Here is a 14,681-nt window from a genome sequence, read left to right as displayed (position 1 = left end):
GGGCTGTTATTTACCACTATGTATATGCCCACATGTGTGACTCTATAGTCACATGGACTTCCATATGTGATAGGGAGAAAATACTTTGCATAGAAACTCACTGAATACTGTATAGTAGGGACAAACATGTCATACTTACCTACTTTTTGTGTTGTACACAGAGCGGCCCCGATCCTCCTTTTACGGGGTCCCTCGGTGGTGCTCCTGGCTCCTCCTCTTCTCGAGTGCCCCCACAGAGAGCCGCTTGCCATGACGGGACTCGTGTGGGAATGCTGCCGAGTTCTGCTGCTGCATCCATTGACACAGACAGCAGGACTCGGCCCCTCCCCTCGGCTCACGTGTGAAGGATTTGATTGACAGCAGCGGGAGCCCAGGTCTCCTACTGCTATCAATCTATCTAATGAGGACCCAAGACAGCCGCTGGAGCTGCTGTGCTCACCCCATCACTGAAACGCTCAGCTCAGGTAAGAAAAAGAAGGGCTCTGGGGGGCAGCTTCAGCACAGGAAGTTTTTTACCTTAATGCATAAGCATTAATGTGAAATACCTTGAGGGTTTACAACTCCTTTATATTGCAACAGTTCAACATTCATCAGTATTTAATCTGGCCTCAGTCTGTGTAATCAACTAGTTTTAGTTAGGATAATGAGCCTATTTTTCCAGTACTTTCTGCATCACTTACATGGAAACTGTAGATTATGACTTCTCACATGATTCTGAATTTCCTTATGTTTGTTTCGGGTCAGTGGCTTTTTACCAATTGAAGTCAGACAGCTAGGGCAAATAGCATTTTCAGAAAGCGGTCTGCAGTGGTAGTTAGCAGTACAGGATCCCTTCACAGAAGGCAGTAGGTGATCAATTTGCACCTTTTTCCACCCAAAACGAAGCATTTTTTATTTCCTGTGTGGATAAAATATAAGTAAACATAACCACTGAAATTTCATATAAACTATAACATATTGAAGAAGTTCTATAGTCACTTCCATTTTATGACACAAACATTGTAATAGCAATATAAACAATAATTATTTTTAGAAAATTCTATATACTGTAAGCTCACTTGAAAAAGCTCCTTTCTTCTTACTTGCTGCGTGCTTGTTCTTGGTAATTATCATGGAAGTATCAAAGATCCCACATTGTATTATTTACTGCTGACCGCAACATTCATGCAACAGCAATATGAATCCTTTTGTACATTAGCCACATGTTGCTTACAGGGGGGGGGGGGGGGGGGGCATGCACAACTAGTATTGGCAGCTGTAATCAATGCACGCAAGAAGAACAGGCCAAGCAGCATTGACCTCAACCTTTTATTCAGCAGGGCAGCAAACAGCTTTCAATGAAGGAGAGCTTTGCAGGAACAAAGAAATCGGATGGTTGCATTCCCACATGATGCAATTCGGCTTTACTGTCCATAAAAATAACTCGGCACAGGCAGGGGGATGACAAGGTTGACGCATTTCACATGCAATCCATGCTTTATCAAAAGCACAGATTACATGTGAAAAGCGTCAACCTTGTCACCCCCCTGCCTTTCTGTGCTGAGTTGTTTTTATGGGCATTTGTATATTTCAAAGAAGCCGTATTTCATCATGTGGGAGTTCAGCCATCTGATTTCCTTGTTCGTATCTATTCCTGTGAAGAGTGGAAGGGTGTGCACCCCACCATCTGCATCACATCATGTGAATCATGGCCGTAGAAACTCACCCATGAGCAGTGGAACTTTGATATAAGGAGAGCTTTGTACAGTAAGCCCAGAGCATGTATTGAGTTGAAGACTGCTGTTATGGATGATATTACTAATCATGTTTATTTTGTGATTTTATCTTTCTGTCCAGGTGTTTTGCATTCTGCCATCTATCTCAAAAGATAATTATGATTCTATTAAGAAGTTTCTGAGCGTGGAGATGCCTATTCCCAGCCAGTGTGTGCAGAGCCGTACACTGAGCAAGCAACACATGCTAATGAGCATTGCCAGCAAAATCGCCATGCAAATGATCTGCAAGATGGGAGGGGAGCTCTGGGCTGTGGAGATCCCTGTGAGTTACTGTTCATTCACCTTGACAGTACCTAACGGAGTAATGCATTCTAAGAATTAATGGCTGAATATGTTTCCACAGCTCAAGTCCCTCATGGTGATCGGGATAGATGTCAGCAAAGATGCAGTGGATAAATCTCAATCAGTTGTTGGGTTTGTGGCCAGCACCAATGCCAGGCTCACAAAGTAAGATCTATTTGGTGTTAGCCGTTTGTTAAATTGGTAATTGGGCAACAAATTCTGTTTCAGTTGTGTATTTCTTTTTCATTGTGTCTCACTTTCTGTCTACTGATTTAGGCCAGTTTAACCTATATACACTAGAGAGCAGTCTGAAGAAATGAGCCTTTTCACGTTAAAAGTTAATTTGTCCAAGATTACAGAAAGGTTTTAGACAAACATTACTAGGAAAAATTAATCTGCTTAGGACAAATCAACAGGTTACGTGCCCAAAGTGTTCACTGGTTCAGGTGCGATTTCGGTGCAAATATTTACCTGAAATCGCACCTGACCCGGACCTAAAAATATATCATGGCCGCCCCAAACATATGTGAACCGGCCCAATGAAAGCCAGCCCAATTCATATCTTATGCAAAATGAATGCAGTTAAAAATGCATTCAATTAGCATATATGTGAACCGAGCCTTAGTCACTTTAGCTGTAGGAGTGAAGTATAAACACCCTGTGACTTGTAGCACACACAGGGCTTTCCCCTGCTTCTACTGAGAAGCACATGGTCCCTTATGATCCCTACACCTAGAATTACTATTTCTTTATTTACTTTTTTGGTGGGGGCAAGTAGACAAGAGTAGCAGAAGAGTGAAAAGAAAATGCATATAAGCAGCAGAGGAGACAAGCAATAAAGCAAATAAATTACTTTGCCCTGCATGACAACAATGGAAATCCTTTGTTGATGTGCACCAAGCCATGCTGTAACATAGGGGACTCTGCCTGGTAACCGCTTCCAGACCAGCTGCGGCGGGTTGGCTCCCCTGCGCGAAACCACGTAACTATACGTTGGCTCGCGTGGTCCAGAAAGCAGGCGCATGTGCGATACCAGAGATGAGCTGGAGACACAGAACAAGGACGAGTGTGTGTAAACACACACTTTACTGATTTGTTCTGACAGTAGTGACAGATCATGTGTTCCTATTAGCTAGGAACCAGGATCCGTCACTTCCTGTAGTTAGTCCCTCTCTCTTCAGTTAGCATCACCTCCCAGGGAACAGTTAACCCCTTTGCTGCCCCCTAGTGTTAATCCCTTCACTGCCAGTGACGTTTTTACAGTAATCAATGCATTTTTAACCACTTTCAGACCGGACCATTTTGCTGGTAAATGACCAGAGGTCTTTTTACAATTTGGCACTGCGCTGCTTTAACTGGTAATTGCGCGGTCATGCAATGTTGTACCCAAACAAAATTTGCGTCCTTTTCTTCCCACAAATAGAGCTTTCTTTTGATGGTATTTGATTGCCTCTGCGATTTTTATTTTTTGCGATATAAACGTAAAAAGACCGCAAATTTTGAAAAAAAATGATATTTTCTACTTTTTGTTATTAGAAAAATCCAATAAACTCAATTTTAGTCATACATTTAGGCCAAAATGTATTCAGCCACATGTCTTTGGTAAAAAAAAAGTCAATAATTGTATATTTATTGGTTTGCGCAAAAGTTGTCACATCTACAAACTAAGGTACGTTTTCTGGAATTTACGCAGCTTTTAGTTTACGACTGCCTATCTCATTTCTTGAGGTGCTAAAATGGCAGGGCAGTACAAAACCCCCCCAAATGACCCCATTTTGGAAAGTAGACCCCCTAAGGAAATTGATAAGTGGCATGTTGAGCCCATTGAATATTTTATTTTTTTGCCTCAAGCGATTGAATAATGACAAAAAAATTTTTTTTTTTTTTTTTACACAAAGTTGTCACTAAATGATATATTGCTCACACATGCTATGGGCATATGTGAAATGACACCCCAAAATAAATTCTGCTGCTTCTCCTGAGTACGGGGATACCACATATGTGGGACTTTTTGGGAGCCTAGCCGCGTACGGGGCCCCGAGAACCAAGCACCGCCTTCAGGTTTTCTAAGGGCGTAAATTTTTGATTTCACTTCTCACTACCTATTACAGTTTTGAAGGCCATAAAATGCCAAGATGGCACAAAACCCCCACAAATGACCCCATTTTAGAAAGTAGACACCCCAAGCTATTTGCTGAGAGGCATGTTGAGTCCATGGAATATTTTATATTTTGCCACAAGTTGCGGGAAAATTACAAACTTTTTTTTTTTTTTTTCACAAAGTTGTCACTAAATGATATATTGCTCACGCATGCCATGGGCATATGTGAAATGACACCCCAAAATAAATTCTGCTGCTTCTCTTGAGTACGGGGATACCACATATGTGGGACTTTTTGGGAGCCTAGCCGCGTACGGGGCCCCGAAAACCAAGCACCGCCTTCAGGCTTTCTTAGGGCGTTACAGTTTTGAAGGCCATAAAATGCCAAGATGGCACAAACCCCCCACAAATGACCCCATTTTGGAAAGTAGACACCCCTAAATTTAGGGGTACACTAGTGAGACTAGGTAATAAATGGCGGGTGCCCTGAAACTATAAAAAAATAACTAACCAACCAGCGTCACCTGTAACAGTTATATGGTGATCACTGGTGAAAGGGTTAACTAGGGGGCAATCAGGGGGCTTTATGCGGTAGTATATGGGGGTCCCTGGCGCTATAAAAAGCTGCGGCGAACCTAAATACCTACCTGCCTAACTAGCGTCACCTGTGACACTAATACAGCGATCAGAAAAACGATCGCTTATTAGGCTGGGTTCACACTGGAGCGATGCGGGAACGCCACGAATCCGCGGCGGGTTCCCGCATCGCATGCCTCCCGGCGGCAGTTCACACTGCCCTATGCGAACTGCTGGGAGTGTCAGTGAAATGTTAATGACACCCCCAGATCAGTTCGCATATCGCAGTGCGATCTGCAAACTCGGATCGCATGGTGTGAACACCCATGCGATCTGATTCTGCTGCGGGCCAAAAAAAGGGTCCCGTGTGAATTTGCGGCGGGTGCGATGCGAATTCAGCCATACTATCTGTATGGCTGAACTCGAATCGCACAGAGATCGGATGTGATTTGCACTGCAGTGCGGTGCGAATCACATTCGTTCTCATAAACCGCTGCAATGTGAACCCAGCCTTAGTGACACTGGCGACGGGGGGTGATCACGGGGTTAAACCTTTATTGGGGGGGTTAGGGGGGTACATTAGAACTAAAGGGGGCTAACCCTAACTGCCCTAACAGTTATTACAGTCACAAATGACACCAATGCAAAAAAAAAAAATGACATTGGTGTCACTGTGACTGGGGGGCAGGGGTAATTGGGGGGGTGATCGGGGGGGTGTGAGTGTGCCTGGCATGTTCTACTGTGAAGTGTCGTGTTGGTGCAACTCACCGATCCTCTCTCCTCGGTGTCGGAACGAAAAATACTGACACGGAGGAGAGATTACATCACTTCCTCTCCTGTGTTTACATTACAGGAGAGGAAGTGATGTCACGAAGGATTTCTATTCGTCGGGAGCGATCGCGAGGGGGTGGCCATGAATGAATGGCCGCCCCCTCATCCCGGATCGCTCGCGAACGAATACCGACCGCCGCAGGCACCGGGCGGGGGCCCGATCGGGCCCCCGACCCGCGGGAAGGCAGGGACGTACAGGTACGCCCATATGCCTGCCCGTGCCATTCTGTCGACGTACATCGTCGTGCGGCGGTCGGGAAGTGGTTAATTGCACTGATCAATGTATTAATGCCAATGGTTCCAAAAATGTGTCAAAATTGTCCGATGTGTCCGCTATAATGTCGCAGTCACGATAAAAATCACAGAATACATATCAGCCTAAACTGAGGGGAAAAAAAATTATATATTTTTGGGGGATATTTATTATAGCAAAAAGTAAAAAATGTGTTGTTTTTTTTTTCAAATTTGACGCTTTTATTTGTTTATAGTGCAAAAAATATAAACCGCAGAGGTGATCAAATATCACCAAAAGAAAGCTCTATTTGTGGGGAAAAAAAAGGATGTCAATTTTGTTTGGGTACAACATCACACAACCGCGCAAATGTCAGTTAAACCAACACAGTGCCGAATCGCAAAAAGTGCTCTGGTCAGGAAGGGGATAAATTCTTCCGGGACAGAAGTGGTTAAAGAACAGAGACTCCCGTATTGATATTCCTTAGTGAGTTGTAGACTGCTGTTCACTGAAATACAGTAGTTTCTGTTGAGGTATATTGTATTTTATAGTTATTTTCTAGGAGTAGATTTCACAATTGGTGGATCAGATCTAATTTCTAATTGTAGCACCTTGCCCTAAGACATCCCAGGGCTCTTGTGTGTTGGAAGGATATCGTTAATGCTATGATGTTAGGGGTCACAAATTGTTTTTTATGGAGATCCACTCAGTCTCATGACCAAAAAAAATAAATACAAATCAGTTGTAGAAGACGACCTCTCTGATGCTGTTCCTGATATAGTCAGTGTGGGCCATAGACATGTCCCCTATAGATTACGTAAATAGATAAGGTGAAGAACAGATATGTGTCTGCTTTAGTGGTATGTGTGGTGTCAGTGCTCATGGACCAATACAGAGGCAGCTGTCTGAAAATACTGTGTCTTCCAAACTGTACTTTCACTATAAAAAGCCCCTATAATAATTAAATCTGATGCCATTCTTACTGTATCTCTGCATTATACAGCTGTAGTATTCTTACCCTAACTTAAAAATAAAATACACACAAAGCTTGCGTGTAATTCAGCGCTACAAACCTAGTAGTTACAACAATGGCATGCAAATGCTCATATATCTTATATTGATACTAATACACAGGAGAGACATCAAATGGATGCAATTAAAAGTTTGTGAGAAACAAAATTTTTGGAATCGGCCAATCAGAACGTGTTCCGGGAAGTACAGCCATTCCTTCATCAGCTCACCTCTCTTGCTTTTATCTTCTGTAGTATTCTTACCCCACGCCTCCTTCATCAGCTCAGCTGATGGAGGCTTGGCCATGCTTCTGATTTGATTGGCAGATTCCAGTGGTAGGCGGCTCCCAGGTCTGCAGTTCCAGATCACTCTCACGCCGAGTTATCCAGCCGGTGTCCACCAGAGGTCCCTCGGCTCTAGCTCTCCGCTGCCCATGGCACTCGCAGCTCACTATCCAAGGGTCATATCAGAGGTTTCTGTTCACATCAGTGCCTGACCTCACAAATGCGCTTCTGAAAGAATAGTCAAACATTCCTATAGACACACACCTAAACTGAAGCTGTTATAGCTGCAAAGGGTGGGCCAATTCAATATTGTACCCTACGGACAAAGACTGAAATGCTGTTAAAGTTCATGTGCGTGTAAAGGCAGGCATCCCAAAACTTTTGATAATATGGTATATCTTGCTTTTACCCAACTTGTGCATCAATAAAGAAAGAAAGAATTTCCCATAATGTACATAATGGCGATTCCCAGCACAAGGTATTGACATGTTCACTGTCTCCTGGGAGGGGGCGAAGACACAAAATTCAGTTTGGTGAAGCGATATCAAGGGAGGTTTAGAGATATATGCAGTAAGAAGCCAATGGAGTCACCTCACCGAAGTGACAGTTTGGGGCAGAATTTACCTTTATGTAATGGCAGATTTATTTACTGTATGTGAAAAAGGTGCACTTCAGAAATCGCTGTTACAGCAAGGAGGAGCCTCCTATTTTCTTTCCTCTCCATACTTTACACTTTGTGTAACTACAGTTTAGTGAGAAACAGCATATCTGTTTTAATAGGTATGTTTTCTAGACTCCAGGCTGTTTTGCAGCACCAGTCATTCTGATGCTCACTGAATGAATGAGATTTTTAGAACTGCATTTGCGTTTGCATTTTCTTTAATATATATTTTTAGTTTTTTTTTTTTTTCCTCCTTTCAGGTGGTTTTCACGATGTATCATTCAGAAAACATCAACAGATTTTGCTGATTGCTTGAGAGTGTGCATGCAAGGTAATTTATCAAGCAGCCCTGAAGCAGCTTTGACTGGCAGAGAGCTCTCTCTGTATATTAATCAGCTCTGAAATAAGAAGTGAAAACATGTTTACAATTAATCTAAAAGATGTTTTCTGCATACAGCAATTGTAATATTTTCACAGAAGAGAATAAAAAAACAGCCACTTCTCTGCACACCTATTACAACTTTAGACAACAGTTATTTTTCCCTTTTGTTTATTTTTACTGAACAGGTTACTAGCAGGGTTCCCCAAAGTGTGACACATATATTTCATATGTTAAAAAAGTTTCAATGTATAGTTTAGAATTGTATACAGGGGGAGGCAGCAGCCTGTCTATCGCAGCAAGGTGACAAGTAGATTGCGTTCTTTGCGTCCCTTCCTTGTTGAGCCCCAGAACCTGGACAGGAGCAATGGCGGCATTTACTGGCACAGATCCCGTGTATTTTCCTCCTGCAGCAGGTAAAAACCAGCTTCTCTTCCTCTCCCTCCGCCAGCATTCAGCTGCAGGAGCAAAATACGGGGGATCAGTTCCAGTAAATGCCAATTCCACTGCCCTCCTGTCAAGGTTCCTCTTCCTTCTGCTCCCTGGTTCACAGCCCCTCACAGCGCTGCTGGCATTCCCACTTCTCTTCTGCCAGTTGCTGCAGGTGAAGGGGCCAGTAAGTATGTCATTAACCGTCTCTTTTCTGAATGGACACAGTGAGGGACCGGTACTGATCACTCACTTTGTTCATTACTGAAACATAGTAAACTGTTTACTATGGTTTAATTATGGTTTCGTTTAATCTCAAAAGTGAGACATCAAGGGGTCTAAAAAAAATTCACCAAAGCCCCCAATAGGGCTGTTAAAAATTGTAAAGAACAAAATAAATGCATTGTAAAAAATAATAAAAAATAAAATAATACAAATAAAATGCTACTGGCACAGTCAACTGCCCTACTGACACCATCCACTGCTCTACTGACACCGTCCTCTGCCCTACTGACAAAGTCCGCAACTCTACTGACTGAGGCTGTACACCACTCTACTGATACAACCTCTGCTTTACTGACACCAACTTCTGTCCTACTGACACCATCCTCTGCTCTACTGACACTGTCCTCTGCTCTATTGACACTGTCCACACACCATCCACTACCCTGCTGACACTGTCCACTGCTCTACTGACTGACACTGTCCATTTTTAGGGTGGAATACGTTTATATTTTTACAGTAACGTTTGTTTTAATATGTTTTTCTTGTTTTTTTTTTATATTTGGTTAGTTAATTTTCTGAAAAACTAGGGACACCGAACCCTGGTGATATTTCCTTTTTTAAATCTACATTTACACCTGAGCGGTTTCAGCTCATAAAATGCCTGAAAAAACGCCTAACAAGCAAAATCCCATTCATTTCAGTGACACCTGTTCACATCTGAGCATTTTATCACCTAATACAAAACACCTGAAAAATGCCCTGAGCTCAAGAAAGAACATGAGCTTCTTTGGGGCACATTACAGGCCTTTTACATTGGTGAACTGATCAAAATCACTGTAAAAAACGTGGCAAAATTGAGGTAGTAGATACCCTTTTTTAATACATGCTTGCTGCAGCTTAGCATTGTGTACCATTGCTGAACTTCTGGTTTACAAGGTCCCCAGGATCTTTCCATCCTGAATTCCCCTAAATGCTCCCCCCCAGCAAGTAACTTGCATTCATATATGTCAAATTTTTCAGTAATAAATCTAATTTGCCATGTACAATGCCTTGCAAAAGTATTCACCCTCTTGGCTTTTTACTTCTTTTGTTACATTACAGCCTTTAGTTCAATGTTTTTTTTAATCTGAGATGTGATGGATCAGAACACAATAGTCATAATTGGTGAAGTAAAATTAGAAAAAAAACTATTTTTCAGAAATAAAAAAATTATAATTGACGTGTGTATGTATTCACCCCTTGTTATGAATCCCATAAAAAGCTCTGGTGCAACCAATTACCTTCAGAAGTCACATAATTAGTGAAATGATGTCCACCTGTGTGCAATCTAAGTGTCACATGATCTGTCATTACATATACACACCTTTTTGAAAGGCACCATAGGCTGCAACACCTAAGCAAGAGGCACCACTAACCAAACACTGCCATAAAGACCAAGGAACTCTCCAAACAAGTAAGGCCGCGTACACACGCGGGGACTGTTCGCTGAAACTGTCCGCTGAAACCAAGTTTCAGCGGACAGTCCGCTCGTGTGTGGGCTTTCAGCGGACAGTTTCAGCGAACAGTTCGCTGAACAAGGTTTTTCGGAAATTCCGAAAAACTATCCGCTGAAACCTTGTTTCAGCGGACAGTCCCCGCGTGTGTAGGCTTGTTCGTCAAACTAAGGCCGCGTACACACGCGGGGACTGTTCGCCCAACTTTGTCCGTCAAACAGTTTCGGCAAACAGTCCGCTCAAACTTAGCATGGACGGACATGGCCACACACGACGGACGAACAGTTTGCTGAAACCGTGCGCGATGACGTGAACGGCACGTACGACGGGACGAAAAATACGACGTCCTATACACTGCATTATAACTTTCGGCGTGTAAATCCTTTCTGAGCATGCGCGGAACTTAGTTTGACGAACAAGCCTACACACGAGCGGACTGTTCGCTGAAACAAGATGTTTATTTCTCCTCTGAGGATGAATATTAGTAGTATCTATTTTCATATCCATTATAAAATTTAAGTCTCCGCCGATTATTGTTATTCCTTCTGCGCTATCCATTACATTTCTTAGGATTTTTATCCCTGACTCGATTTGTTCATAATTTGGTAGATAGATATTAATGATTGTAAACATCTTGCCAAATAGTTTTATCTTTACCACCAAAGATCTTCCATCTTTCCCTTTATGCTCCTGAATTATTTGATATAACGTGTTTCTATGAAATGCTATTGATACCCCTCTCGACTTGGAGTATGGAAATGTATCATGGATCCAATTAGCATAATACTTATTAGTTAGTTTCGGAATATGCTCTGAACGAAAATGTGTTTCCTGGAAAAGGATTATATTTACTTTTTGTTTGTGGAAGAAGTTTAAAATTTGACTTCTTTTTGAGGGAGAGTTTAGGCCTCTTGCGTTAAAAGAACAGATTTTTAACCCCTCCATATTAAAATTTCTAGAGGGAGTGAGTTATCCCTTAATATTCAAGGGATCTCTCAAGGTAATGGAAGAAGAGGGAAGAGAGAGAGAAGAAAAAAAAAAAAAAAAAAAAAAAAAGAAAATTTCAAATTTCACGTTACTTTCACTCAATCCTAACACTTCTATCAAACAGTTCACCACTTCACTCTTTCCTACACTTACACTACTCTATGATGACTTAAAAAAAAGTCTAACTTACTTAACCAGTAAGGTCCCTATTAAGAGGGGGGCAGTCGGAACCGCTGGTCTGGATCGGCTGCTCGTCAGTTTTTCCATTGCTGCCTAATTTTTCTTATCTTCATTTACTATTTTTACTTCTAGTGTTAAAAGCTCATATCATACTATATAACATTAGACTTCTTCGTTTTTTCCTCTCTTCTCCGTAACCCCTGAAAGGGAGGGGGAAGAGAGGAGAAAAAGAGGGAGGGAGAAGAAAAAAAAAAAAAAGAGAGAAAAAAAAAATTAAAAGAGAGGAAACCCCCAGCCCTATTTTCCCATATTCACTCGTATCTTCACCGTGTTAATATACCATATTACATAAAGGAAGAAGAAAGAAAAAAAAAAAAAAAAAAAAAAATCTCCATTTTTCCATATTCACTCATATCTTTACTGTGTTAATATTCCATAAATAAAAAAAAAAAAAAAAAAAAAAAAATTACCTTATATACATACATCTATATATGTGCTTATTCATGTAAATGCCTTCTACCCCCAATAACTTAGCCCTTTTAGTTTCGTGTGGATAGTTCCAAGGAAAAAAAAAAAAAAAAAAAAAAAAATTTTTTTTTAGAAGGGAGAGGAAACCCCCAACCCTATTTTTCCATATTCACTCGTATCTTTACTGTGTTAGTATACCATATTACCAAAAAAAAAAAAAAAAAAAAAAACCCCATTTTCCCATATTCACTCATATCTTTACTGTGTTAATATTCCATATAAAACACAAAAAAAAAAAAAAAAAAAACAAAAAAAAAAAAAAAAAAAAAACCCCCATTTTCCCATATTCACTCATATCTTTACTGTGTTAATATTCCATATAAAACACAAAAAAAAAAAAAAAAACAAAAACAAAAAAAAAAAAAAAAAAAAAAAAAGAATTTTTACCTTATATACATACATCTATATATGTGCTTATACATGTAAATGCCTTCTACCCCCAATATCTTTACCCTTTTAGTTTCGTGTGTATAATTCAAGGGGAAAAAAAAAAAAAAAAAAAAAAAAAAAAACACATGTGTACATACATCTAACTTTACATATCTATATATGTGAGTTCCTTTTTCCTTCCTATTTCCCATTATGTTTCGTGTACAATCCAAGAAGAAAAAAAAAAAAATAATATTCTTGAGAAAAACCTGTACCACTCTGTGTGAGATTTGAGGCTAGGACGGAGGTTCACCTTCCAACAGGACAATGACCCCAAACACACTGCTAAAGCAACACTTGAGTGGTGTAAGGGGGAACATGTAAATGTGTTGGAATGGCCTAGTCAAAGCCCAGACCTCAATCCAATAGAAAATCTGTGGTCAGACTTAAAGATTGCTGTTCACAAGCGCAAACCATCCAACTTGAAGGAGCTGGAGCAGTTTTGCAAGGAGGAATGGGCAAAAATCCCAGTGGTAAGATGTGGCAAGCTCACAGAGACTTTTCTAAAGTGGCTTGGAGCTGTGATAGCCGCAAAAGGTGGCTCTACAAAGTATTGACTTTAGGGGGGTGAATAGTTATGCACATTGACCTTTTCTGTTATTTTGTCCTATTTGTTGTTTGCTTCACAATAATAAAAAAATATTAATCTTCAAAGTTATGTGTATGTTCTGTAAATTAAATGATTCAATCCATGTTAATTCCAGGTTGTGAGGCAACAAAACATGAAAAATGCCAAGGGGTGAATTCTTTTGCAAGGCACTGTAGTTGTCCATCCCTTTATTTTATTGAGGTTTTCCATTTATGACTAAATTAAGTAGAATTGGTCCCAGGACAGAGCTGTGGGGTGCCCCACTTTCCTCTCTAGTCCATTCTGAGTATATGCTATTTATCACCACTCTTTGGAAGTGCCCCTGTAACCAGTTTTCTATCCTGATACGTACACTATCGTCTGTGCCAACAGACCTTAATTTGTAAATTAGGCATTTATGGGGAACTGTAGCAAATAATTTTGCAAAATCCAGATACACCATGTCCACAGGCCTTCCTTTATCTAAATGACAGCTCATTTCCTCATAGAATGTTAACAGATTGGTCTGGCAGGAACAATCTTTCATCAATCCATGCTGATTACTACTATTGATACTGTTTTCAAAAGCAATATCTTGGATATAGTTCCTTACCATCCCCTCCAATATTTTACATACTGTCGATGTTTGACTGACTGGATATAATCAGCCATTTTTGTAAATATTGGTACAGTGTTGGCTTTTTGCCAGTCAGCTGGTACTATTCCAGTTAAAGATATAAAAAAAGAAGAAAGGGCGCACCAGCCTTGTGCATTATCCTTTGGATATGTATCTATTAAAAGCGATAGAAAAGAAAACTCACAAACGACTGTAGAATTCTTGCAGCTGAGCTCTGAGGAAGCCTCAACTGGCAGTGGTCCTGTGATTTCCTCTGTGATCTTTGGAGAGTATTGTTCATTTTAGACTTTATGCTGCTACTTGGCGAATACTTTATTGCAAGAATTCTACAGTCGTTTGTGAGCAGGTTTCTTTTTTATCACTTTTAATAATAACATATCCAAAGGATAATGCACAAGGCTGGTGCGCCCTTTCTTCTTTTTTTATATGTTTGATCGTTAGGATACCCCTATCCTTGAGGGCAGCAAGGCCTGTGACATATAGTCTGTCTGGTAATCCGCTTGTGCGCATGAGCGTTTCTTTTCTACTATTCCAGTTACTAAGCTGTCCAAAAAAAAATAAGAATACATTCTTTGAGGACTCTCAATTGTAAGTCATCTGGCCCAGGTGTTTTAGTTGCATTAAGTTTTCCAAAGTCTTTTTTGGACACTGACCACTGTGTCTCTCGTGGTCAATTTTATCTGCCCTGATTGTACTCTTACATTTCTTATTGCATTCCTTTTAGTGTTGGAATGTCGACAATGATCTCTCGGCCTTAGGCAATTTTTTTTCCAGCAAGGGCTCTGAAGGTCTGGCACTGTAAGCCGGACCTTCAGAGCGCATGCGCCGATGATGTCATTGGCTGCATGGACTCTGATTATTTCCTATACTGTTCAAGTTGAGGAGATATTCACAGTACCTACAGGTAAGCCTTATTATAGGCTTACCTGTAGGTACAAGTGGTGTAACAGAGTTAACCACTTTAATAGGTTGTAGTATTGAGCGCAGTTTATAAAAGATAGCTTTTTTGAAACTTAGTGTTCTTGCACCACCCTCATGCCTCCTATTCTATGATTTACATTGAATGTAATTAC

At 40.8% G+C, this 14,681-nt stretch overlaps 1 protein-coding gene across 2 annotated transcripts in view; it reads left to right on the top strand.

Moving 5' to 3' along the window:
• Positions 1 to 14,681, top strand: part of PIWIL4 (piwi like RNA-mediated gene silencing 4) — a 524,721-nt gene that overhangs the window by 464,760 nt on the left and 45,280 nt on the right. For both annotated transcript variants that reach the window (XM_077484954.1, XM_077484955.1), the window contains 3 exons: positions 1,837 to 2,037; positions 2,119 to 2,222; positions 8,014 to 8,084. In XM_077484954.1, the coding sequence (XP_077341080.1) occupies positions 1,837 to 2,037; positions 2,119 to 2,222; positions 8,014 to 8,084 (376 nt within the window). The remainder of the gene's footprint in view (positions 1 to 1,836; positions 2,038 to 2,118; positions 2,223 to 8,013; positions 8,085 to 14,681) is intronic.

The sequence above is a fragment of the Lithobates pipiens genome, unplaced genomic scaffold (assembly GCF_037356315.1).
Source record: "Lithobates pipiens isolate NorthernLeopardFrog02 unplaced genomic scaffold, aLitPip1_a1.2 Scaffold_17, whole genome shotgun sequence".
NCBI classification, from domain to species: Eukaryota; Metazoa; Chordata; class Amphibia; order Anura; family Ranidae; genus Lithobates; species Lithobates pipiens.
Note: the sequence above shows the minus strand (reverse complement) of the source record. Positions and strands in the feature narration are given on the sequence as shown.